The sequence below is a fragment of the Amphiura filiformis genome, chromosome 5 (genome assembly GCF_039555335.1).
Source record: "Amphiura filiformis chromosome 5, Afil_fr2py, whole genome shotgun sequence".
Taxonomy (NCBI): Eukaryota; Metazoa; Echinodermata; class Ophiuroidea; order Amphilepidida; family Amphiuridae; genus Amphiura; species Amphiura filiformis.
Genome location: NC_092632.1, coordinates 69,528,775 through 69,556,720, shown reverse-complemented (window position 1 = coordinate 69,556,720; position 27,946 = coordinate 69,528,775). Strand labels below are relative to the sequence as shown.

Sequence of the window (27,946 nt, the reverse complement as noted above, 5' to 3'; positions counted from 1 at the left end):
CTTAATTTCCGCATTCGCCGATTCGCGTTGAAATATGGAATAAAGATATAGAGCACGTACATGACGTAGTGCGAAACGAACAGCCCCAAAACACCCCAAAAACAAGCAACCAAGGAATGTAAATGGCAGCTGCATTGAACCCAGGATTGAACCTACCAAGAGTTGATGGTAGGTGTAAATATACAGCGTTTAGATCACGGTAAGTTAGTCAACTATACTAGAAGCACGCAAACGTCGCGTTCCTGCGTTTTAGTTGTGAAACATTCAAGATATGTCACTGTATGTGATGACACAGTGAGCTAGTTGTGGCAGGTCACTGCACTGCACTGTCTAGGCCGAGAACTCTGCCTTATTTTAAAAGTTGACTCCTTACATATACCGTACTTGTTTAAATTGTCGTCATCAGTGGTCTTGAATCATGTACATTGTACCATTGGCATTGTGTACTGTCAGTGTCAATGACTGTGCGATGGCCGATGCGTCAATATCGTCCTGCACTGCATTCGCAGTCTGCACCCTGGTCTGGTCTATCACTGACTATCATGATCATGATGCATGATGATGACATCAGTACAAAATGTGGCAATTGGGAACGGGCCCCATGGGTAAAATTGTTACCTTGTACTAGTTTGTAGTATGTCAAAAATAGGGAATACGGGAATATAAAATTAAAAGGATTTGTAAAATTGACATGACTCGGTGCTAATCATAATGAATGACTTGTTGCATGCTTGTCATGCTTGCACCCATGCTGCATGCTGCTAAGAAGTGCAATAAGGGAGTGTTCAGAAATACCTCAAAGTGGTGGATGGGTTTTGGATAGTACAAGGAACTTATACGATGTCCTCATTCACAAACCGATACTATCTGTCCATCGTATAAGGCTATTACCGTACGGTAATGTGCTGAAGGAATAATACACAGTCAAGAATAGGCTCCATCATTTTTTTGTTCTGATCCCTCCCAGTCTCCCAAAACATCAAAAGCGTTGCACATTTACTTACTTAAGACTGTCCTTTTTCATATATATAACACAGACAAAGTAGGGCAAAGCTACCTAGAAATGGTCAAATTTTGGCAAGAAATATCTCTATGTAATCCTATGTAAGTCCCATATCACATCGTTATCGGCGATCGTGATTTTTTTCTTTCTGAAGTTTGGCTGGTACCCACTAGCGTCATGCACGTGACGCGGCACAGCTAAAATAATCGACCAGAAATCGGGGATCATTAAAACGTCAGCAAATTTCAAAACACAGAAAGCAGTAAACTTAATGGCGAGCGGTCTGAATTTTGAGCCATACAAGTTTACGTGGTGAACTAGGTTTTGGAGCTTCTGCATTCTGGTGAATACTGCATTTATATAAACTTTATATAATCTCCTCTTCATGGGATGTATAAATGCAGGCACGATTGAGCAGACAGAGATTAATTGGTGTTGAAATGTGAATAGATTCAATGAATGTATTAAAACATAAGGCCAAGGGTCCATGTACATAAAATAACACTTTAACAGTGTTTATGTACCTGGATATGGCCAAAACTAGGAAAGCCAGTTAGTTAGTCCTGCCAGCAAGACTTCAGTCTTTTATCATAAACATAATGACATCTACTGGCCTGAAGTCATGCAGCGGTACATAGGGATGCACTGTACGTTTAAGTTCAGGCATCAAGAAATATACCTAGTATTTGTCAGTTTTGGTCACATTTTTTAAGTTGGTACCCCCAAAAAGGTGGATTTGTCACGTTTTCGGTGACTTGTGTTGAATGTTTCCCTCATAGCAGGGATGCACATTTGGGCTTAAAGGCCTATTCAGTGATCCCAGCGCAAGTATAAAAAAATTAAAATTGTGTATAAATTGATTAAAAGTGAATGATAAGTCATTCAAATATTCATTTGGTATTTTTGAAATGAAAAATTTGGCAAAAAACGAAGAAAACAACAGTATTGTGAAATTGAAGCCCCATTCAAATACATGTAGCTAATTTATGTACTGTCAGTACAGAAATTACAGATTCATGTAAATGTCTTATTTTGTCTTAAATACACGGCTCTCAGCTGAACCACTAGCAGGCTATGTTAGCACATCTATGACAATGACAAAGATACCAAAATCTGAATTTTGATGATTTTTATGATCGTCCGGATAAGCAAATCACTGAATAGGCCTTTAAATTAGAGCCTATTTATTTGTCGAAAAGTACCACAAACAAAAAAATAAATCATGCACACCAATTAATTACAGCAGCGAATTAACTCTAATTAATTAGTCAGGGGTGGATGAGGAGGATGTGGCGGAGGAGGATGTGGCGGCATGTACATTTCCTATGGGTGACTGTGTGTGTTTCAAGTTTTTTCTTGGCAAAATATGTAAAAAGGCATTTAAACAGGAATTCAAACAAAAACTTTGCGCTTTAAAGGTTACAATGATTTAAAATTATGACACTCGTAGCCTCAAACCGGGCCAAAGGAAAATGCCCATTACAACTTGTGGTCAATTGGTCCCGGTATTGGTCCCGATATTTTGAGAGGATGGGGCAACTTGCCGTTGTAATAGAAATTTTCCTGTGGCCCGGTTTGAGGCTACGAGTGTCATAATTTTAGATCATTGTAACCTTTAAAGCGCAACTTTTCTTACACTTTGCAAGCATTGTGAAGAAATGATCTTATAATTGTATGTAGAAAAACAAACAAAGCATTATCATAATCTCTGACTTTCACTGAAAGTTCCCGCACATAATTGAAATAAGAAACAGAACCTTATTCACAACCACTGACTTACATTGGACAACCATGTGCTCCAATCATGCCTGAGCACTCCCTTTTAAAGGGTTTTTTATCACCATTACATTCTATGTAGAAGGAATCAGCATCATCTGAAATGCACTCTCACATGTTTCTATGTGACATGTCAGGTGATCCCCATTGAAAAAATATTTACACAATCAAATTTTGCAAATTTGGAGTGAAAGGCTGCCAAATTCGGCAACTATAGGCTAAAAATCAGTTATTTTTGTGTCAACTTTGGCCATCTCGTTTGATATGAAGGAGGCAAATACCATCATTGGGAAATGATGTCAATTATAGAAGACACTTTTCGCTGTAAAATAAAGCAATAAAAATGAAATTCTAAAATTAGCCACATTGGATTTTGACCCCTAAAAAGGCAAAGACTCCAACACCGGACGATCTTCCCTTTCCGATGTTGATTAAGATACTTCTTGCATATCGATCCGAGATGCGGAAAAAACCAATAGTCATTTTGTCCCACATAAATGAATAATAACAAAAAAAACCCGATCCCACCGGTGGACTCGCCCAAAAGGTGACGTCACACCAGATAATCACCCCTTATCCAACTTGGTATCCGACAGGACGGACGTGCAGCTAGCTAGCTCCAGATTCGTTATCGTTACCAAGTCGTTATAGAGAAATACGGTGAATTGTTCTTTCACCCGAGGTAAAGCCAAACCAGTATTGCTCGGTTAGGGATAGTTTTGACGACATTTTCTGGAACAAAAAGTGACAAAAACGATCCAAAACTTAACCACAAAACAGTGTTTCCATCAGTATACGGGACACACTCATGCAATTCAAAATGGCCGCCTTCAATGGCGTCATTCTTTTGTTCTCACGTAAACATCATTGCAGCCTGTAAGTTACAATATATGTTTGTTCATGCACATTGTACACGGTAGGTTATTGTTGCTATGTTTATGGTTGTTCTCTATCGTTATATCTTTCAGTTATTTGACGTCCGATGACGTGCTAATAAAAGAGATTAGACGGTGGAGTTGAGTACGGACCCGCCTGACAGATTTATATAGTATAATAAACTAAAGCGCAGAGTCTATACTCGTTATACCACTAACACTTAGCGACCAGCCGCCGCGCAGGGTCTGCTTAACTGAGCCGAGTTAAGTGTTCGGGATCGTGGTGGATCGCCTTACTAGACACCAATGTCTCGGCAATGTCGTGCTTGCCCTTCCCTGGTAGCAGAGTGGGACCCACATCCACTCTGTTACGTTCACAGGGAGTGTTCTCGCAATAACCCTTGTATGTCATTTTGTATAGGTCTCTCGGACGTCCATTTCGACGACCTTGAAAATACTACAAGACTTGGACTAAGACATCGTCATAAGCCCAAGAAAAAGGCAGTCAAGAACGCTGCAGGTAAGAGCGATACGGTAGATACTGCTGTGGCAGCCCCTATGGGCCACGGCACGTCTGCTATGGGGGCTCCGGCCCTGGGCAAGCAGGCGGTTCCTAATGGGACTGCTGGCGAGTCCGAAGGCTCAGCAGCCAGCCCTAAAAAGGCAGGCAGCAGAGCGGCATCCACCAGCAAAAACCTACCAGGTTTTGTAGCAGGAGGAGGCCAGTCCACCAGCGGTAATCCTTCGGGGTTATCCGCAGGAGGACACCCGTCCGTTGTAGGCGAAGCTAAGGGGATACCACCCGAGGCAGTAGCCAGCGACGGACAGCATGGTACGGGTACCCCGGGCTTGCCCGGGTCGAACCCTACCATGCAGCATGCATATGGAACCCCGGGCTTGCCTGGGTCGATCCATAGTCATGGAACCCCGGGCTTGCCTGGGTTGATCCATAGCATGCAACGTGCTAATGGAACCCCTGGCTTGCCAGGGTCGAGCCATAGCACGCAGTACGCCTCTCATTCCCCGAGCTCGCAAGGGCACAGGTTGAGTGGGAGCGTACAAGGGCTCAGCATAGGCGAAACAGCGGGTAACACCGTTGGAGTAGCTAGTGCAGAGCCAACTGGGGAGTTCATACGGAGCCGTCCCGTGGCGGGACCTCCGAGTGATACCCCGGGCCCTAGAGTAAATACAGGCTGTCCTCCGGGACTGGCTAGCGTTTACTCAGGGGTTGGGTCAGTAGTCCCTCACGGGATAACAGACCCCGTGCATTCTGTGGTAACAACCGAGGCAGGCTCAGGCCATACTTCAGTAGTGTCCACACTGCACGCGCCGAGATTTGCTGTTAGTGGCCCCCCACAGACGGCGTAATTTCAGAGTAGAGAGGGTCGTGTGAATAGCCAGCCTATTCAACACACCTCCTTTGTCCTCGAGAGGCAACCTTGCGTGGATGGTCCTATCCTATCGATTACCCTCTGATCACCGGGCTTTGTCCTCACAGGTCAGTGCACCCTATTCATCTAGCATGAATAGGCGTGAAGTGGTAATGGGTGGATATACACAGCAAGGTACCCGTGATACACGGCAAGCTTCCCTTAGCCAGGGAACAGCCAGTAACACGGGGTACCCTAGTACACAGCTTGATCCCCTTACAGGGAACGCAGTGAGCAGCTCACAGCTTGATCCCTTGGCGGGGAACGCAGTGAGCTATGGGTACAGTGGTATGCGGCAGGGAACCCTCGCGGGTGCCCACGCTGTTACCGCACCGGTACCGCAGTACCCACCCTGGTTTCCACAGTCTCTGTGGCAACAGGGGGGGGAGGCGGTACTGGTACTGCCGTACCGTGGGGTTACCCTGGTGGCGGATCCTTTCAGGGTCAGCTACCGGCTGGGTATGCCCCGTGGTACCCGCCGCATGGTCGTTTTTACCACGGCCTAGCGCCGTGGCATGCTCCGCCTAGCGATGGTAATGCAGTACCATCAGCTGTTGCTCAGGCAGGCAGGCCTAGGGCTAACCCAGATCGTGATCAGGGTAGGCCCCGGGACGCTAACGCTAGGGTGACGGCTGCGAGAGCATGCGGGCCCAGTGGTACCATGGCTGGTACCCCAGGGCCTAGTGGGTACACTCCCTCTTCTGCTGGCAGTCGGTGAGCCACAAGGCGGTATTGCCTTCTGTTCAGCCTTCAGATGCCCACCCTCGGTTACCTTCTTCATCAGAGGATGAGTCGGAGACCGAGACCGAGGGAAAGGAGTTGGAAGTTGAAACCAGTAGCGGATCTGAGACTGATGAGTCTCATGACACCGCCACAGGTCTCCTTCCCCCGCTGCCCCGTGAGGAGAGCACTAGCACTGGTCTTCCTCCGGACACCTCCGAGGTGCTTAGCCGTGTGGCCCAAGGTTTGGGCCTGGCTTTGACTCGGGAGGAGTCTGTTGAGGAGGATCAGGGGATTTTTTCAGTAGGATGCCCAGCTTCTGCTTCCACACAGGGGACGCCTGCACTCGCCTTCCCGGCAGACCTGAAGGGTAGGTTTCGTAGGGCAGCCAAGCTCGGAGGAGCTTCGCTACCGCGTGCTTGCACGCTTCCTCTTCGTGTGGCGAAGCAGGACTACGAGACCTACCTACGGGTGCCTGAGATGTACCCGGATGTAGCCAAACGTCTACCGCTTATGCCAAGACGCTGTGGATCTTACTCCCCCAGTGGGAGGAGGAGCTAAAACTCGTAGACAAGCGCGCTCGCGCTTTGATACGGGTGTCTAGCGTCGCTACTACTGTTGTTGAACACCACGGCAGGCAGGTAGCGAAAGACCACGGGCCAACATCTGAGCTATTCCGCGAGGTGAACCTGTTAGCGGTGCTAACAGCTAACCTCAACGAGAGCTCTATGGGCCTAGCCCATAGGATGTCCATGCGGCGTCGGGAGAACGCCTGTTTGTCCCTCCAGTCTCTCTACGGGCCCGAGTTCGCGGAGGCCATGAAGAGATCTGATGCGGAGGGACAGGGCCTTCTCTTTGGCGAGACTTTCTGCGCTACGGTTGAGGACCGAGCAAAGAAGGCTGCCAATGAGAGCACTCTGAAGAAGACGGAGACTGCCCTGACCAAGGGGAAGGGCAGTAAGACCAAGAAGCACAAGCGTAAGAAGACCACCAAGTCTTCTAGCAAGCGTGCATCTGGGTCTGCTCCGGCTTCAGCAGGTCGTGCACCATCATCACCCGAGCCCGCGCCTACTACTGCTGCACCCAAGAGGAAGCGCAAGAGTAGCAAAGGATCCTCTGGCAAGCCCCCGAAGAAGAGCAAGTCTTCCAAGGGTGGCAAGTCGGATCGCTCCTGAGGGCACGGCGGTCGACAGTCCATGCCGGCAGGCCTTGGACTTTCCCCAGGGGGATCTTCCACAGGAGGATCTTCCAGTGGCCGGCAGCTTATTGCATTATGCCCGGAGGTGGGAAACCATCTCCCCGGGCAAGTGGGTGATGTCAGTGGTGAGCGGGGGTTACAGACTGGAATTCACCAGTCCCCCCTCAGTGACCAGCAATCAGAGGTCCACGGTAGTGCCGTCAGACGGCCCCCAGCGTCGGGCACTACTATCAGAGATCACACAGCTTCTCACGAAGCGGGCGATTGCCCGGTCTACCCTCCCTTCAGGAGGGGATTTTGGAGCACGTTTTTCCTAGCTCCAAAGAAGACCGGGGACTGGAGACCAATCCTGAACCTCAAGCCTTTGAACAAGTTTATCAAACCAAAGAGGTTCAGGATGGAGACTCTCGCTTCGGTGCTAGCCTGCCCAATCAAGGGCATGTGGGCAGCATCACTAGATCTCTCGGACGCATATCTGCATGTACCGATCTCCCCTCAAGATCAGAGGTATCTGCGCTTCAAGGTACAGGGTCAAACTTACACGTTTCGATGCCTGCCGTTTGGCTTGTCAACTTCTCCCAGAGTGTTTACACTCCTGGTCAGAGCGGTGGCAGCGTACCTGTTTCGCAGGGGTGTCAACATATGTTGTTACCTGGACGATTGGCTCATTTACGGACCCTCTCCGCTAGAGACACAATGTCTCGTGGAGTTGGTAGTCCGTACGGTGCGGGACCTTGGCTTTTTTATCAACCTCAAGAAGTCCAACATGGTCCTGACGCAGTCACCATTTTTTCTAGGGGCCCAGATCAACCTCACGGAGGGGATCGCGGCGCCCTCACCCGAGAGGGTGATGAACATGGCGCGGTGTGCCCGACTCTTGGCCGAGTCACAGGTAGCACCCGCTGTGGCATGGATGAAGGTGCTAGGCCTTATGGCCAGTATGGTAGACCTCGTACCGTACTGCCGTTTTCACATGAGACCTATCCAACTGCACCTTCTAGCCTTTTACAGGCCCAGTCGTCACCCAATATCCCTCGCGGTTCCGGTGTCGGAGATCGCGCGAGAGGAACTCTGGTGGTGGACCCATCAGCCCAATTTGACCCAGGGTGTCAGGTTTCCTGCACCCCGGTGAGTCACGAGTGACAACCCGCGTCAAAGATGGGCTGGGGGGCACATCCACGGGACTCAGTCTCGGGCCTATGGTCGGCCAAGGAGACAGAGTTCCACATCAACCTCCTCGAGCTTTGGGCGGTGGAGAGAACTCTCCACCACTTCGAGGAGGTGATCGTGGGATCACATATCGTTGTCCAGACAGACAACACAACCGTGTTAGCCTACCTCAACAGACAAGGGGGCACCAGGTCACCACGGTTATGCCTGTACGCACTGCGCCTGATAGGGTGGTGCAAGAACAGGCAGATTACGATGAGAGCGATACACATCGCGGGCGTCACCAACATCCTGGCAGACGATCTGTCCCAGTGGAAGGTGTCGGGACCAACAGAGTGGTCCCTTGCTCCGCAGGTCGCTCAGATGATCTTCGAGGTGATATATCACCCCTCGATAGATCTGTTCGCTTCTCATCGCAATTATCAGCTGCCGGTGTACTGCTCAAGGGGCGCGGACCCCCGAGCATTCGCTGTGGACGCTCTGTCCGTAGACTGGGAAGGGATGACAGCGTATGCATTCCCTCCGATCTCACTACTCACGAGGGTGGTGACCAAGATCGGCAGGGAAGACTGCAACGTCATTCTGATCACACCGTTCTGGCCGAAACAAATACAAATAATATGCAAATAAGCTCATTAATATTCATAAATATGCAAATTACATGACACAAAAACTATACAGCACATCAGGCCACCATATCCAATCACCAAGTTTGAAGTTGATTATTTATTGCGTTTAAGCTGCAGAGTGGCTTAATGAAAATGTAAGCAAAATGTGCAAATAAGCTCATTAATATTCAGAAATATGCAAATAACATAACACAAAACTATACAGCACATCAAACCACCATATCCTATCACCATACCAAGTTTGTTGTTGATCGGTTATTGTGTTGGAGCTGCACAGTGGATTAATAAATTTGCCTCTGCCCGAACAGCCAAACAAAGAAATAAACAAACAAGCAACCACACATATCATGATATGTGTGGGGCCAAAAATTAAAGAGAAAAGTGCCCTTCTGACAGAAAAATGAAAGTAAAAATATGGAAGGCAAAGATAGAGAAAAGGTTCAAGGAGCCAGCCTCCACCCTGATCATGTGCCAAAATTATACCAAATTTTTGTGCACACAAAACAACAAAGTCCCTTTTTTGAAGCTCGAAGACTTTATACAGTCTCTCTCAAAAACCGCTATAGTATATATCCCATTACTAATACCTGGTCAAAATGATGCAACCAAAAATGTTAGTTCCCCCTCTAGATCTAGCCCAAGAACCAACCAATGAATAATAGATACTGGAAATCCTGAGACTAGCTAACAGCCACAGTGACATTGTTGATACTGAGATTTGAATAGGAAATTGGTTTGTTGTTCAGTATGGGGCTCATTTTCCATGTGAAGTGATTGAAATCGGGCAAACTGTATTTCAATAATTTCAGTATTTCATTACATCCCAGCATGCCTTGCTCCATCCTGTATTCATGTATTTCAGTAATGCAACAAGCATGAAATCACAGGAAATGCTTTCAACCAAAAGATGACCAAACATTCTGTACCGGTACCTCTGAAAGCAATTTTTAAAGAAACTTACAGAGTCGATCATAGTAAAGAATCATGAACATTACAAGTTTTGTGAACAAATTTAGGGTGAAATAACCTGGAAGTAAAAGTCTATCAGTTGTTGACTGTTCAATTTGAATGTTGAAAGTATGAAATATCCAAACAGGATGGAGCAAGGCATTGGGATGTACATGTAATGTGTGTGGTACATTGTATGCTGATAAAATACACTGTTTTGGTGTTATTTACACATAAATGGGTTATTTTTGGTGTTATTTGTACATAGATTGAGTTATTTGATCATTATACCAGTTGTTGAGGAATTGTTATCAAAAAACTTTGACATTTAGATGATCAATACCATTTTGTATACGGCCGGACAAACTGTAGCACGAGTTACCATAGCACGAGTTACCGTAGCACGAGTTACCATGTTTTTTGCCAGTCAATGTAAAACTATGAGGGGCACAACTTTTTAAGGTATACCAAAACAAACCTTATCGTAGCAATTACATATCATATAATCAATAAGGCTTTAGGCTAACTCCAGCGTGACAGACGGGACATTTAGATAGGGTCTTTTTTTTCAAATGCCTCAACAAAAAAACATATCCCAAACTGTTATACTGTTAGACGGGACCATTTTTGAACATTTTTTACAATGTTTTTTAGAGCAATAGCGAGTTGCTCAAATATACTTTGTGGGATTTATTTTCACACAGAAATTACAAACAACATCTAATCATGATAAAATATTACCTTAAACATCATTTGAGGCCTCTTATGCGAGGGGAGTCAACCTCAAACATCCAGTACCCATAAAAATGATCGAATTTTAGAGTTTACAATGGTTTGACTGCCAGATGGAATTTTAATTGTCAACATGAGCATGAAATCATTTTCATTGGCCAAAATTTAGTGCAGAATATGAATATGAAGTAAAAAACCAAAAATTTCTGACTTGAAAATTTCCCCCCATTTGATTGTACATGTAAGAATGCTAAAAGCGTGACAGACGGACACATTTTGAGATGGAATATTTTCTATACTAAAAGTCAGTGAACAATTTTACTTTTTTTTTTTATATGAGGCCTACTTGATAGGAGATAGGAATTAAGTTTTGAACAAAAAATATATTAAAATATAGAAAATAAACAACTTTTTGATATTTTTCTGTGACAGACGGGACATTTCAATACTCATATTTGAAGGCCGAGTATACATTTATAATGTTACTGATGGATTTAAATTTTGTTCTGGAATTGCAGTAAAGATATCAAAGCTGAAATTAAACCACTAATACATATCTTTTGTGCATGTACCCTAGGATCAGCAATACTCATAAGATCAACAATTTCCTGCAAAATTAGTGATACACAAACCCGTTCCAATTCCCCAAACTTCAAATTGTCATAAAAATGTATAAAATTATGCGAGGCAAAAAACAAGGTTGGTTTCTGAAAGCCTTGTTAGTCTACTTTACAGGAAACAATAACTTGGAAGCATTGAATGAACTTTAAAAATTCATGCAAATGTCCCATTTCTGTGGAGTTAGCCTTTAGTGTTTTTTGTTTTAGAACACCATCAAAATAAAAATGAGTGATTTTTAAGCATGTCCTCTGCTCGTAGCACGAGTTACCGTTTTTTTAAGCTGTCCCGTACGTACAAAAGTTGTTATCCTCAATTAGCAATACTTTGAGGATCTAGCCTTGAATGTTGGGTATTAAAATACAAAAAATAAAGATTCCAATCAAATGAGTTTAAATGCTGGAGCATGAAGTATGTAAAAGGACGCCCAAAAGTGTAGCACGAGTTACCGTGGAATTGCCCGTATGTATGTGCAGCACAAAAGTGGAACTTTGACCAGTAATAAAGAGTTCATACTTTGTGCCAAATTGGCATTATTCTGCCTAGCTATGCGTGCAGCACAAAAGGGGAACTTTGACCGGTAATAAAAAGTGCGCCAACAAGATCCCATCTTGTATTTTGGATGATTGGCTATAAAAGGGGTTTACTAGAAAAAACTGATGCCAAGTGAAAAAAGTGGGATCATAGGCAAAATAATGCCATTTCGGCACAAAGTATGAACTTTGACCTCTATTGAATTAGTGCGCCCACATGATCCCATTTTTTTTTTCACTTGATATCAGTTATAAGCCCCTCTAGCCAATCATCCAAAAAGTAACATGGGATCTTGTTGGCTCACATTTTTATTACCGGTCAAAGTTCCACTTTAGTGCTGCATGTAGGCAAAATAATGCTCCTGAAGCAACGATGCAATAAGTAACGATGTAACAGGGACACTGTGTCCCTGTTTTTATTTACAGTAACTCTATGGGAGTTTATGGGATTGACAAAAACTCATGAAAATGTTGAATAAAAGTATCAGAATCTTCTTGCCAAATTACTGATCTTAGATCAATTTGAATGGCTGCTATGTCACACTTTGTGTCTCAACTTCATGGAAAGACCCAAATGGCAAAGTATGCTTATTAACTAAATATCCAAACCTGGTGCACACTGAATCAGGCGGCGGATGACATGATCGAGCCGGCAACTCGTGAAACCGCCCGGCCGTATGGCATTTTCCATATACTCGGTTAGTTTTGTGGGGTTCATTATCGAACCCCAACGGTTTTAGCTTGTATTTATATTATTTATCAACATAGGCCTATTTGTTTGTGATATTTCAAGCGTTTTAAAATTTCAAAATAATCCCATTCAATTACACGGTTGTGATGAAAATTTACTGAATTTAGGGAATGCACGTCATACACCACCTGCACTGAATTGTGAAAATAATTCCAATTTACTCTACTCTTCTCCTTGGTTGTATTCCAGGCCTGAAGGAAAAGTACCATGTTTGGGACTTGGACCTACTACTCCTGATGAGCTTGATGATGCTAAAGGTGAAGTAACAGGAATGTGCTTTCAAAAGGTAGACACTGGAAGGTTGAAACCTGGCCTTCGCGTTGATAGCTTTTTACCTGTCAGGTGGGAAGATGCTCCTCCTGCACCTGCTGATGCTGCTGGACAGCAAGTCATCAGAGACCTGCACAATAGACTTGATTTAGTCCAAATTCGAGCCAATAGAGTGGCACCAGAGTGGCAAGAATTTACAGATGCAATGGGGCATGTGAAGCGTGCTATGCTAAATCGGGTGAGTATCATATTTTAGCAATGTCGCAAGTTGGTGAAATTATTTTAACAAATAGTTGTGTACATTGTTTACATTATTTTTGTGTGGCACAAAATGGTCCATAACAGTAACGTAGCTAGGTTTTTGAAACTCTGGGGGGGGGGCACAAACTTGTAAATGTACCGACAATTTTTTTTTCCAAACCGACAGAAATTTTAAATTGTTGACCGTAATTTTTTTACCCAGAGCGCTCAAGAATCTAAAAAGTCAGGGGGGAGGGGGAGGGAGAGGGGATTAGGGATGAAAAATAAAATCTTCACAATTTTTTCAACGCAACTTCAAATAGCCTATAATAATTAATATTCATTCAATACCAACATTATTAACAGGCAAAAGCGATGTATCACATCGAAGAACTGCGGTAACGGTACTATTTTTTGTCAACCTGCACTCCTAGCACACACCAAATCGAGCCAACATTCCTATTCCAATATAAACTGCACAACATTGCATTGTGCAAGCCAGTGATCTCCATGCAATACAAACCGCACAAGATAGCGTAAGACCCGTTAGACGGTCTACTTGTTATGAATCTTTTTACTGCGATACCCAATTACATTTTTTGTCCCTGAGGCACCATGTATTTACTGTTACTCAGTAAGCTTAATATAAAATGCATTGCATAAATCTTGAAATGTTCAGAAGAAATCATGACAAAAATGATGGCGATTGTAGTAAAAACTCCCCTCTTCCATTAAATTTGTCGCCAGTATTTTTATTATGCATAACCTAACCATAGCCGTGTGCAGTTACTGCAGTATCGGTAAGTTCCGGTGGTTCCGGTAACATAAGGGGCTGTGCAATAATTATGAGCCCTGGGGAGGGTAAAATTGGGGGGGCAAGAAATTTTAGCAGCCAAAAGGGGGGGCAAGCAATTTTTGGCAAGCTGAGAGGGGGGGGCAAGCGATTTTTGGCACACATTCATGGGGCGCCTTTTTAATAAAACGCTCTAAAAGGCTTAGGAAAACAGTACGGAAACGCTTAAATATGCAAATTTTCCTGCTCGCTACGGTACGCTCACAACATGTATCGTGACCATTTAAGGTTTGTAAATTGGGATCCCAAAAATTTGGCATGCGCAAGGGGGGAGGGCAAAGAATTTTTTTTGGTCCGAGAGTGGAGTTCAAGCGATATTTGTCAGGCCGAGGAGTGGCAAGCGATTTTTGGCGAGCCGTTTGGAAATTTTACCCCCCCGGGGGGCTCATAATTATTGCACAGCCCCTAAACAACTGCATAAACATATCTGCCAGTCGAGATGGGGACCCTCTCACTTTCAAAAATAAACTCTAGTCCTGGACTCGTGCAAGTTGCACTGGTACATGTATGTACACATGCTTCCCTTTTCCCGTTTTTTCTTCAAATTGTAGCAATAGATATTTGCAATCTTCTTCCTATCCCTCAATTTGATATTCCTTTAGCCTCCTAAAGGGCAGAAATTGCCTTTTTTCGAGGTCAGTTTTCTCTCTTGTTTTGGCATTTTGACAATCCCCTCAATCACCCGATCGCTGCTTAGAAACATCTGTTAATGGGCACTTACGACTTTTTAAGCTAAAGGGGATCAAAATCCGTCTTTTGCGATGGAGAAAAATCCGAGGAAAAGAAAGTCGGAAATAGGGCCTACGTATTTTCGCGGCCGTTATTCAGTGGCTAAATATACAAATGAACACTTTTCATTTGTACATTTGTATCTGTTACATATTTAATGTCTTCTGAAGGTACTTAGTCAACTATTTAGGTCTATTGGTGCAAAAGAATAGGCCTACAAGATGGTTTCCTATACCGTCTTTCTGCCGACTTTCGGATGATGCATGCAAAAAAAAAAAATTTAACATGTTTAGTAGGCCTACAAGATGGTTTCCGAAATGATTTTCTCTTGACTTTCAGATGGTTCACGCACATTGATATTTTTATTAACTATCTAACTGCTGCATATGTAATGTCTTCTGAAGGTAGGCCTACTTAGTCAACTATATTTAGCTCTATTGGTGCAAAAGACTAGGCCTAATGAACCAATAATGATTTCAAGTCTAGGTCATTGTAAAGCTTTGTAATCTGTTCTTTATGCTTTCCAGCAATGTATACTTTTACATACCTATTGGTAAATAAAAAGTTATAACATTTTATCTTAAAACTGACTGTTTTCACCTATGAAAATAGCATGGCACAAAAGAGGGGCACAAAAGAGGGTCCCAACTTGTGACAAATGGCCAGGTATGGTTAATTTTCAAACATTTTTCCAAAAAACTTTAATGAGTAAGTCTTATTTTGGATTTTTTTTTTTCATAATTTGTACCTCTATTTAGATGACGTTTGCAGGTGCAGGTGGGCAGCAGCCTGTGTATTTGTTGGATGGATTACTTCAGGAGAGGTGGAGAGGAGCTCCAGGAGATGACCTATCACTTCATGATACTTTGCCAATGTTGCAACAAATCAGCAGTGATATTGGAGCTGGAGCAAATTGGGTAAGTTGTTTGTTGGTGTAGAATGGGTCCAAGATATTTTTGTATTGTCCCTACGGAATGAGTTTGGAAAGAAGGCTCTTTCTGTATGTGTGTGTGATGTGTTAATATGTTATGTACATTTTGTATTACTTACTTTACATTGCCACTCAGAAGTATTTGCCCACTAGTGTTGACACTGCCCAAACTCACATTGTTGATTAAACAGTCCAATATATCCACCAAAATACAGTTTGTGTGTGTTCTTTATTTTATTAAAGATCAATATATTCAAGTTTGTGGTGATACTTGACCTTTTTTTACTAAAAATATATTGTTTGCAACATCTCTGAATCTCCACGTAAAAATGCCATGAGGAAAAATGCCATGAAAAATGCCTCCACCATATTATGTTTCCTGGTTGTCCGTCCGTCATTCCGTCTGTCCGTCCGAGGTTGCAAGTGCTGCAATTTCTCGGAACTGGTAATGCGCAAAGTCATGTGATTTGGTAGAGGGTGGATATTAGCAGTCTTCAAATTCCATTACATTTTTGTATTTTGAGCAAAAAACCTTGTGAACAGATTATCTGGAGATCCATATAGGGTACAGTGACGTAACTTTGTGGTGAGTAGTGCGGCCAGAGGTTCTTGATCTGATTAGATTTTCAGCTAGATCACAAGGTCATTTTGGGGTCATATGGGGTCATCCAGGGTCAAATTGCCATAGATTGTCACAGGTTCATGAAATTTGGTGGGAACACTACCGTAGTGAGACAAAAAATGTCAAGGTCATTTGGGGTCATCTAGGGTCAAATCGGCACAGATTGTTGCAGGTTCATGAAATTTGGTGGGAATGATCACGGTAGCAAGTCAATAAAGGTCAAGGTCATTTTGGGGGTCATTCAGTGTCATCCAGGGTCAAATTGCCATTGATTGTCCCAGGTTCATGACATTTGGTGGGAACATCTTCTGTAGCGAGACAAAAAATGTGACGGTCATTTTGGGGTCATCCGCCATAGATTGAATTTCTTACACTTTTCTTAAAAAGTTTAACTGTCATCTAGAGATGGGCAGCTCCAAGTGAAATTGCACCGATGCTTTGCGTCAAGAACCGTGCAAGTCGAGCAATGGCACTTTGAGCAATTCCTGAATAAAGACCAAATGCCTTTGAAAAACTGTCTTTGTATGTTTGTGTAGTATAGGGTAACCTCCCATAGCTTAACAAGTTAATGGAATTTGGTCAAATTGAAAAAGGTAAATTTTCAAAGTGCTTGCAAACTGCAACCATAATATAAATGAACCTCTAAATACGATTTCAATTTTTTTAAATAATAGTTCATCATCACTAATAGTTCATCATGGGTCAGGTTATAAGGTCACCTTGTTGAGGTCAAATTTAGGCAACCATTTTGAATACATGTGAAATATCAACACAGCATAATGAGGTATCAATTTTGATATTTTGTCTAGTTTGTCTTTTACTGGATATATAATAATATTATGGAGAAAATAATATTTCTTGGGAATGGATGTAAATGGTGAGTACAATTTATATTGTCTAGTTGAAATGGATTGAAGAAAATCCAAGAAAATAGAGCTAAAATTGGTACCGAAATCACAAAAGTTAAGCTTATGCAAAATACCTAATCTGATGGTATATGTGAAGAGAAATGCGATTTTTTTCAACATAACTTTAGTTTGGTTGTGGAAACTTTTTACCTATGGCTTAATTAGGTTTCAGTGAAATAATGTCGCTAGTTAAAAATACAAAACATAGCTCAACATTGAAAATAGAAGCATTTTAACCAGTTCGTTTGTTGATAGGTATGGAGCACTGAAATCACTAAGTTCATGAAGTCATCAAGAACCACTTATTCCCATTTTACATATCAACGTTATTTCTCTAATGCGTTAGCAACACGTATCCAAAATTTTAACGAAATCCGTTGATAGTAAGCTTTCCAAAATGAAGTAAATTTAAAACATCAGTGATGTACCACCTTTTGACTTCTATCTTTAAAAGTATGTAAGCTACATTGATACCGATGCCACCAATAGAACAAGAAGATTTGCCCCTTCATTTTGCATACTACTTTGACCAATTTTTTTTCTCATTTCTTCACAAAATGCAAAAAACACGCAAAAAAATTCAATGGGTGTAGTACCACCTTAAATGTTCAAATAAGCCTTTTCGTGGTGTAAATAATTTTAACTTGAGAACGGTATGGCAAACTATACTTTTTCTGAATCCTTATGACTAGAGGAATAATATGGTATAGTTTTTAAAATAATTGGAGCAGTTTTGAAATTTGACCCCTGTATGACCTTTTCCCGCCAAAAACTACCTTTCCACCAAGTAGATTTTAGTATATTTTTGGTATGATGTTCAGGGGACATCTCTTAAATGTATAAAAGTTACAAAAATTCTGTTGCAATTAGTGGTGAGTGACACCACTAATTTGTTTACATTGACGAGACTATTAGCAAATAAAAATGTCTCGCAACTCATGGCACACATAACAGGGATTGACGCCTATACACACACCCCTATCTGATACATGTAGTTACAAGCCGACGTCTTACGTCGGCTTGTTCTGTCTTCCGTCAATTCTTCTTCTTCTTCTTACAAGCCGACGTCAAACGTCGGCTTGTGCTGTCTCTTCTCAATTCTTCTTCTTCTGGCAACCTCGTGACATTTTGCGTGACTTGCCACATTTCGCCCTAGCTCTCTTATGCTTTGACAGATTTCAACCATACTTGAGCCAAATGACCACTGGACTAGGCCAAACGTTTCATTTGACTTTGACCTGACTGACCTTTGACCTAGCTATAATGGTCAAAAATGTGATTTCACAAAAAATGCTACTCCTTCCACAAATTACATGCGATGATGACATGGTTTAGTCATGTGACTCAACTTTAGTCGGTGTCTATAGGGTGTGCTCAGATAAGGGGTCAAAGGTCATTAAGGGGTCATTTCCGGTCAAAGTCTAAAAACTTTCAAAAATTCATATCTGCTATGTGTGAAATAGCTAGGTGATGTCACTTGCACACATGCATGGCCATTGACTGATGTTCACTGCAGGGTCACAGATTTGGGTCAAAGGTCATCTAAGGTCATTTCTGACACTCGATAAAATGCTTAAATTTTAGCCAAATTGGCTGTATCTCAGCCTATGGAAGACGGATATGGCCCGTTATTGCTACAGTGATGCAACATTAATGTTAGGGCAGGTCTATAATAGTCTTGAACCCATACAGGTCAAAGTTCAAGGTCAAATGTCAAAATCTACAAACAAGCTCCGATTGAGCTGAAATTCACCAGGCGTAATCTTTGTGACATCGTTAACACAAAACAAATACAGTTGACCCCATCCGTTACCCAGGGGTCACGTTATAGAGGTCAAAGGTTAAATCACCGACATGCTTGGATTGGGCTCAAACTCGATAGTAATAACCATTGTGACACTCTAAGCACGAGAAAAATGCATTTAATGACATTTTTGACCCAGGGGTCAAGTTATAGGGGTCAAAGATCAAATTTTATAATTGGTCCAATCAAGCTCAAATTCAACAGGAAATATTCTTACGACATTCTAAACATGTCAACAATATTTATGACCCCAAAGATCAAAGTTTAGGGGTCAGAGGTCAAATTTCAAAATTGGTCAAAATTGACCCATTAACGTTATTTCTTGACCAGCGGCTTGTCTCAGATTCTGCTGACTCTAGTTCATGTATAGTTTTACCTTGTGAGTTACCTGTTCATGTGTATAATGTCAGGTTTTACCTTTTTCGGGGCAGTGTCAAGTTATTGTTATGGTTGTTTGGTTGCATCTTTGAAGTGTCAACTGTGTGGGGTGATGTGAGGGGGTGGGACAGGTGATGTAGTTGTCTCTATGAATAATTGTAGCTAATTAATTGTAAAAGAAAAGAGAAGGGTCTTGCAACAGCTTACTGATTCTTGCCTGTTTATCATGCTGCCTTTTCTTTGTTGTTTAATATTAGTGGTGCAGCAGTTTGATTCTTCTTCTCTATTTTTTGTTACTATTTGAATAAATAAATATAAGAAGACAAAATTAGAGGCATTATTTTCCAGGGGCTTCAATATGAAATGGATCTAGGTGTGGGGCTGACACTTTAACAGTAAGGACATTCGGTGAGAGCAAAATATAAAAAGTATGGTGAGAGCATGATTTTTCCATTTCATTCCCTGAGTACACTTGCGTGATATTTACTCCACCCCAAATAGTCTCGCACTGCGATAGACTCTTTTTATTGATATCTGGTCTCTCATGTGACATTTGGTGAGAGTAAAATGTAAATTGTCATTGAGTGAGAGGCAGCCCATTTGGACCTAATTTAGCAGGGGTTGAGTTGACTACAAATAGCACTTCTGGAAATGTTAAGGCAGGCTATCACTCAGGTGTAGGAATTGAGTTGTGCTATAAATCGCACTCAGACAGGCGATTTTAGGTGTGCGATCGCACTCGCACGACTTCAAACTCAATCCCTGCATGAGGGGAATCTAATTTTTGGGTGAAAACATTGAATTTCTAATTCCAAATGGATTTATTTCAAAATAAGTAACAAAATCAGCTCAAAATGAAAGTTGCTGTTAAAATTGAAAAATAAGGGCCTTTGAGTGACAGAACAAAATTATGGAAACTATGAAAAAGGGGGTCTTGGGGTGACAGTGCATGTGTTCGAGATGGGGTCTCTGGGTGACAGAGCGATGCTGAAAAGGGAGGTCTTTAGGGGGCTGTCATTTTCTTCGGAAGGGGGGGGGCATGAATATACTGGGGGGGTCATAGAATTTTGAGACCAAAAATAGGGGGGTTATAATTTTTTAACAACCCAAATAGGGGGGGTTATAGAATTATTAAGGGCTGGTGACTCAAAATTTTAGCGCGCAGCACGCGCATTCTTTAACTTAAAATCCAAAATGTGTGCACAATCTTTAGTTATACAATGCAAGATTTTTGCGTGCTCTGCGCGCCTTCTTTACGCTTACGATCAAAATTTTTATCATGCTTCGCGCACTCCGCTCTGAGATTTTGACAGTTCCATATCTTACTTCGGGCATTGAATGATTTGTCTTGAGTGTGTACTATAGGCGGAAGGGGGGTCGTAAAAATTTTCAACCCGCGATGGAGGGGGGTCAGTAAAAATTGACTCGGTCACCGACATATTCATGACCCCCTGCAAGAAAATGACATCCCCTTTAAAACAGCCCTATACATACGTTTGTTTGTCATCATGCAGTTATTGTTGCCTGCCCGTATGCTACAACACAGAGGCGCTAACAATAGGAAATTGACCTCTACTGGTAGCGCTGTGTTGTAGGTATATGAAGACAACTAGTTAGCATCATATATCAAAAAGTATATGACCTATGATTTTAGTACTTGCTCTATATCTCAATTACTTATTCTTTTCAAAATGTCTGGATTTGCAACCGGTACAAGCTTTAATAACGGGGAACATACATTTTTATGAGAAAGAAATCCTGCCATTCTATCCAAACTCCTGTGTTATTCCAATGCACATTTTGCCTCATCGGGCAGCCCTGGCTTGATCGTATTTGGAAGATTGGTGTCACGAAACCGTAATAGGTACAAATTTAGTACTTTCTGTCAATCAAGTATGGTTTATTCTTTACTGATCAATTTTAAATAATTAGCATAGTCCTTATAATAACGGGGGAACGCCTTGATGAGTAAATGATAGCAAACCAGTGAAAAATACCCCAAAACTCGGTCAGTGGAGCTCCGCTCGTACATGTCAATAAGCGTCATTATCGATTGGATTAGTCGATCCGTAGCGGACAATTCGATCGCTCATTGGATTAATATTATCACGTGGTAATAAATTTGCATTGGACAGTTACAGCAGTGGCCGCCATTCACCAGTATTTCTAAAAGTGCTGCTAGAATAAGACAAATTTTAATCCTATTTTCTTGCACATGCTGAGGAAGCCCGATTACCTTTTTAAAATTGCCGAGTGGGAGGGTTTTCAATGAAATATTTTTTGTGTAAAAGCTGAAGCATCATAATGTATAAACAAATATTTGAATATTAACTGTACATCATATATGACGATTCGTGGTACCCAATGGTGCTACATTTATGTGGTTTAGAAAGCAGAGAATTATATTTCAATTTTATATACGCCAAAATATTTTCTGAATCTAGTGGAAATTAACACTGAATTGATGGTGACAATTTTATGTAATTTTTACATAGGTCCCCACTAAAAATTACTGTTTCGTCTTTATGGGAATCTAATCTCCAATATCTGGAAGAAACTTTTGGGGCCCTATGTGGACTACTCCTATAAATTGCAAAAATCCAGACCGTGTTTACATGAAAAATGGTAGGCTCCATTTAAAACTGACACCTGTATATACGCTGGCGAAGTGACGTAGATAAGAGGATTAACTACCATAGCAATGGATGAATACAATTTTGAATAGACCGCCCTGCACTACAAGCAGATTGCACTAATCACCCGTGTATGTCTGTAAATTCAGATTGAATACAATACCGCTCTTTTGAAAGATACTAATCTTACAGGTGCGAGTAATCAGCATTTCTTTGATATCTATGGTTCAATGCATAGGTACCGCGTAATTGATGTAGTGCAGGGCGGTATATTCAAAATTGTATTCATCCATTGCTATGGTAGTTAATCCTCTTATCTACGTCACTTCGCCAGCGTATAGGAGTTACCATGTGCAGCCGCGTGGCTAGTCAAAATCGATATATAATGTATTGTGCAATGTGCATGTATAAGGGGCCCATTTATTATCGGATTTCTGTATGTAGAACACGCAGTTATTAACAATTGAGCGCTATTAACATGATTAATACACATTAATGTTTGTAAGCAAATAAAATTCCAAAATATGGTACGTTTTCTGTCTTTGCTTGTCACGGGGTAAGCCTATGTTGAAGTTGCAATTATATGTTCAAAAAAGTTTCAAGATGGATACCAACAAGTTATGTGGCCGAGTGGTCTAAGGCGCTAGGCTCATTCAGATTTCACGATAGTGGTGCGGCGTGAGTTCGAGCCCCACCTCTGCCGAAATAAATTTCCCTTTTAAAAAAAAAAAAAACATTCATATTATGTTAGGGAAATGTGGCTGGGAGAATTAATGTATGACGAAGAGTGGTGTGTTGGACAATAGATTATTACTATAATGGTTTATAGTACCAGGGATATGAGACAGTTTAATCTTCACTAAGCGGGTTTATGGCTGGAAAGGTCACTGTATTGGCCGTGGACATAACTGCACTATGTGCTGCAAGTCCATGTTCAAACTTCTTCGCATTCAAAATGCATAGTCTACAACGTGTACGAATTAGGTGACACTTCTTTAAAGCAATATTATAACATTTTCAAACAAAATAGATTAGCATTTCTTTGCCATAAAATGTTAGCTTTTACTGTCAGATATATCCCTTTATTTTTGAGCGAACAACTACAGCAAAGCAAAAGAAAATTGAATTTACTACCAGCGCACATATGTCGTAATACGTACCACTCCTTCGGTCATGTTGTGGTACGACCCTTTGTTGTGTACATCACCGTCGCGCACGCCGTACATACTGTGTGTTATGAACATCGTGTATGCGTTCAACTAACAATTCCATCGTAATAATAAAGGGCTGAATCAGCCTTTTATTCAAAATCTCTGATTTTGACAAAACTACAGCACCTAGAGTCTTGATTTTTGCAGGCTATATTGGTTTAATAAAGTACAATTTAATCGTGTAAAAAAATGAATTAAAAAAATTCAGTGAGGGCGTCCTCCTCAGCAAATGTTATAATATGGCTTTAACTGTTGTGACCAAGGACACGACCAAGTCGGATCATTTCAGAGGAGTCCCATGCCGAAATGTATGCACAGACGAATAATTATTCTTGTCCAAAACTTTGTTGTACCGGGTATATCATGCACCATTTCCATGGTGGGTTTCTTGATTGTGGTAAGCTTCTTGATCCGACCGGGGGACTGGAACTTCGACTTCTTTCACTGGAGTCAGCTTCTGCACACCTTCCATATCGTAAAAAGGAAGTCTGAACCAGTGCATGAACTTAGCCCAGATATATGATCCAAATAACACCATTTTCAACAACAAAAACCCGAGACGAATTGCAACGAAATTCATCACAGTGACGAAGTTAAAACTCGCGTGCCGGTGTGCATTTGTTTATTTTGATATTTAAATTATGGTCTTAGAGTCAGTAAACATAATAAATATTCATTTGTACTTTCCTTATATAGATTGATTGACGTGACAAGCGGGCGGGCGCACAAGTACCCGGTGGCCAATGAGATCACTGATTTCCATCAATGTTGACGTCACTTGCATAAATTAGTGACAGAATTGTGGCAATTTATACAAGGCTCTCGTCTCGCCCTATCGGGCTCGCAGACTCAACCCGAGTTCGATAGTTCAACTTACGCATGATTATAAGCAGCCGCAATGCGTGGCCCTCATATCATGGACCTGGGGAGCCCAAAAGTAGTGATCAGGATTCAAGTACTGGTCATGAGGGAGGAAACTAAGAGGGCCTTGAACAAGGCTATATAAAGGTATACATTAACCCTAACAGTACGACATCACAAAACCACACTTCACAAAGCATGTGCACGGGCGGGTATCCCACGTGATGCGATTGCATCATCATGCGAACAGTCATATGGTCACGGAAAGCTTGGCCGGCAAAGCTACACCCCCGTGGCAAGGTAGGCCCGTGCACGTGTCTGGCACCCGAGGGGTCGGTGGCTCGAAACCCCACCCGAGAAAAAAAGTTTTCTCTGCTTCTTCTTTCTTTCTGTGTTGAGGTAAGTTTAAACTGGTCACACAACTTAAGAAAAATTTGACTTACTCAAATTTTCGTCCGTCATCCGACGAGACTTTTTCAAGAGTGGTTGACTGGAGCGGGATTTTGGTCATGTGACTTAGATATGACGTCAGAGTCACATGACAGGATGACAGGTTGGTAGACGGCTGGTAGGTGGTGGCGGCCCCTGTCCTTATTGAGATCCGGGTTGTGAGCAGCAATGTATATGGATTCTTTCACCCCCCGCTGGAACCATCTAGAGTCTGTATTTAATATGTCCACTTCTTCAGGCTTGAATCTTCTTCTTTCTTTCTTCCTTCCTCCTTTCCTCCCCCCTCGCCAAAAAGCAGCTAGGGCGTTAGGGTTAAGAACACCTTAATTTTCCGCATACATGTGCATATTAACCCTAACAGTACTAAACATCACAAAACCACACTTCACAAAGCATGTGCACGGGCGGGTATCCCACGTGATGCGCTTGCGTCATCATGCGAACAGTCATATGGTCACGGAAAGCTTGGCGGCAAAGCTACACCCCGTGGCAAGGTAGGCCTGCAGCACGTGTCTGGCACCGAGGGGTCGGTGGTTGAAACCCCACCCGAGAAAACGGTTTACTCTTCTTCTTTCTTTCTTCCTTCGTCCATTCCTCCCCCCTCGCCAAAAAGCAGCTAGGGCGTTAGGGTTAAAATTGAAAAGAAAAAAAAATTGCGGCGAAAAAACACACCAAAACAATTCCACTGACCCAAACTCCCATGCTCCCCCCCCCCCCCCGAGAATCCAATGGTGCGTCCGTAAGTTGTGCAGTAAGAAGATAAAAATGATATGAATGGGGGTGTCTGAAAGTTTGAAATTTTTTCAAAATGAAAGCCGTAATGAAGCAAACTGGTTATTGGTGCACCATTTGTACACTATTTCCGAAAGAGGCATACTTTTTGGATCTAGGCGGTTATAGGCCTACAATGTGATGAAACCCCGTAGAGGTTGAATGTTCTGAATAAATATCAGGCTGAAAGTATAATTATTATGATTAAGATGCTGGCACATACTTGCGAGTAGTGTTGCCACACCAGTGCAGTGGCATTATACCAGGATTTTTCCAAAGGGGTTGAGGGTTGGGGGGGAGGGGCCGCAAGGTGACTTTCATGGGGGAAATTTTGCCAAAAATGGGCCCAAAAATACTACAAAAAAAAGCTTTAAAACCGCGGCGGTCGGCATTCCAAAGGGGGGCAAGATGTTCGAAGGGGTGAGGGGGAGCTTCCCCTTTGCCTCACGTACTAGTCATGGCCAGGGGAGGGTAATGGCTCCTTTTCTTCTCCCTCCTAGTCCCCCTCCCCTTTTCACTTTCCTCCCTCTTCTCTTTCTCTTTTTCCTCCCTTTCCCCCTCTTTTTGCAAATCATAGGGGCCCCTGCCCTCCTCTGACGACGCCCCCGAACTTGTCGTGAATGAGTTAGTATCTTGTCAGTTACCATGATTAGGGCCTTTTGGTGGCATACCATTGACATGCAGTAAAGGTAGTTATTTATGTATATTAATTTCAGAACCCAATCATGAAGGAGTGGATTGGATCACTCTGCGGTGGGCTGTGTAACCCTGAATTGGCGTTCAGGAAAGTTTTTCTGTACCTCCTGCCAAGCCAAGCGAGAATGAGAATATAAACCAATCATTTATTCCTGTCGTGAGTGCAGCACATAATTGTGGATTACAAGATGGTGCTGTACGTTGCCTTATGTACGGATTCCAAGCAGTTCAACTGCGACCACAAAGAGGTAGGCCGACAAATAGAGATCTTGAACATAGATTCTTGTTGTCAAAAAGAAGTGGTGATACTTCTAGGTCTAGGTCCGCTCCCCTGTAAACTCTCATATATATGATGATGAAAAATTACATGAGAATGTGCATGATCCACAAAACCCAAATTTAAGAAATATTCGGATAAATGATCTCATAGATAACAATGATAGTTATCTTGTGAACTGGGAAAAATTCCATGTCTATTTTGAATCTCACAAGCCAGAACTCTTGATAATAAAGAATAGTGTTGTGCCTGATCCAGATTATCCTGGTTGCATAAGACAAGAGTGTGTAGTAAAACTCGTGATTAAGATAGCCTCGTACATAAAGGTAAAAGCTATTTTGACTGATCATATCAAGCCAAATGTGGAGCAATGTGTTGAGTCATGCCTAGCAGCATTTGGTTGCAATCAGGATCTCATGTATGGGCTTGTGGTAGTAGTTGATGGATTTGTACTCATCAAAGTGCAGAAGCAGAATCAAGGTGGTCAGGAGGAGTATAACATCTCTGAAACAGATCTGATAATGTGGGATGATCCAGCTTCTCTGCATGCACTGTTTAACACAGTAAATAATCATGTACTCTGAAGATTCAACTGTGCAAGTAGCAGCTGAAGTGAGAAGCAATGAATTTACATTTTACATTTCAAAACCAGATTATTACATTGTACATGTAAAGTTTGACTTTCTTGCAAAACAAATGGTCACATCTAGCTACAAATTGTGATCTGCTATATTGAAATGTGTGGTTTATGAAAGAAATTGCAAGTTACTAATCCATCTAGAATGACTTGATAACCTTGATTTAGCTTCTGCATCCTTGCAGACATAATGACATCTGCCTTTTTGTCGAGAAGTTGCATGGTTGTTTGATTGCATGTAAAACTGCGTAATTTTTAAGAAAATTTGAACAATGATGGCGCTATTTATCTTAAATCTTGTTTGCATACTTATAAGGGGTAGACGCTTGTATAATGGTATTAGAACATTTAACAAAAAAGACTAACAAATGACAAGGGAATTTTCACAAAACTTTTGTTTATTATGAAATGTAAGGTACGGTATAACTCATATTATTTGGCTAATTTAAATTTTAAATATATGTAAATAGCGCCCTCAATTTGCACACAATTGTGCAATTTAAAGAATAAAATTACCGCAAAAAAGCAGAAAAAGATGAATTATTTGATATAGAAATGAAAATCTATGTTAAAAATTGCTACAAAATATAATGTGTATATAATTATACAGTTTATTAGTGTGATAGCTGTTGGTATTATTCAGGTGTAGCAATGAAACTTTTGTTAATTATGAAATGTAAGGTATTTATAAAATTTTCTGGAAATTTTAGTTGATTTGGGTTTTGCATTTGCGAGTTATGCATTATACTGATAACTGCTCCATATAAAGTGGCAACTCATTAAAACAAACTTGACTGGGCCTCACAATTTAGTTTGTGTTAAGGGGGTATTACACCCCTCGATAAATTTGTGTCTATTTTTGCATTTTTCTCAAAAACTAATAAACACAGTGGTAACAAAAGTTTTGTATATTATAGGGGCAAGGAATCCAATTACTACACTGGAGTTTCAGTGACCCAAGACAAGCGGTTTGTTATTTATGATCAGAAATAAGGTACCGCTAGGATGTACCTCATTTCCTATCATATATACTGAACCGCTTGTTTTGAGTCACTGAAATTTCAGTGTAGTAATTAGATTCCTTGCCCCAATAATATACATAACTTTTGTTACCAGTGTGTAATTATTTGTTGAGAAAAATGCAAAAATAGTCACAAATTTACCATATGGGTGTAGTACCCCCTTAACAGGATATTGTGTTATCAGGTTACATTATAACATAGAATATAAGTTTGGGACTTTAAAAACACTTCATGTTGTCAGAAATTTCATGTTAGAGTTTGCGTTAATGA

The 27,946-nt window shown here is 41.8% G+C and overlaps 1 protein-coding gene across 1 annotated transcript; it reads left to right on the top strand.

Moving 5' to 3' along the window:
- Window positions 1–27,592, top strand: LOC140153633 (uncharacterized). The gene is made up of 4 exons (XM_072176429.1): window positions 1–199; window positions 12,573–12,891; window positions 15,234–15,392; window positions 25,761–27,592. Exons 1-4 carry the CDS (start codon window positions 123–125, stop codon window positions 25,875–25,877), a joined length of 672 nt encoding a protein of 223 aa, XP_072032530.1. The 5' UTR covers window positions 1–122; the 3' UTR covers window positions 25,878–27,592.
- The last annotated feature ends 354 nt before the right edge of the window (window positions 27,593–27,946 follow it).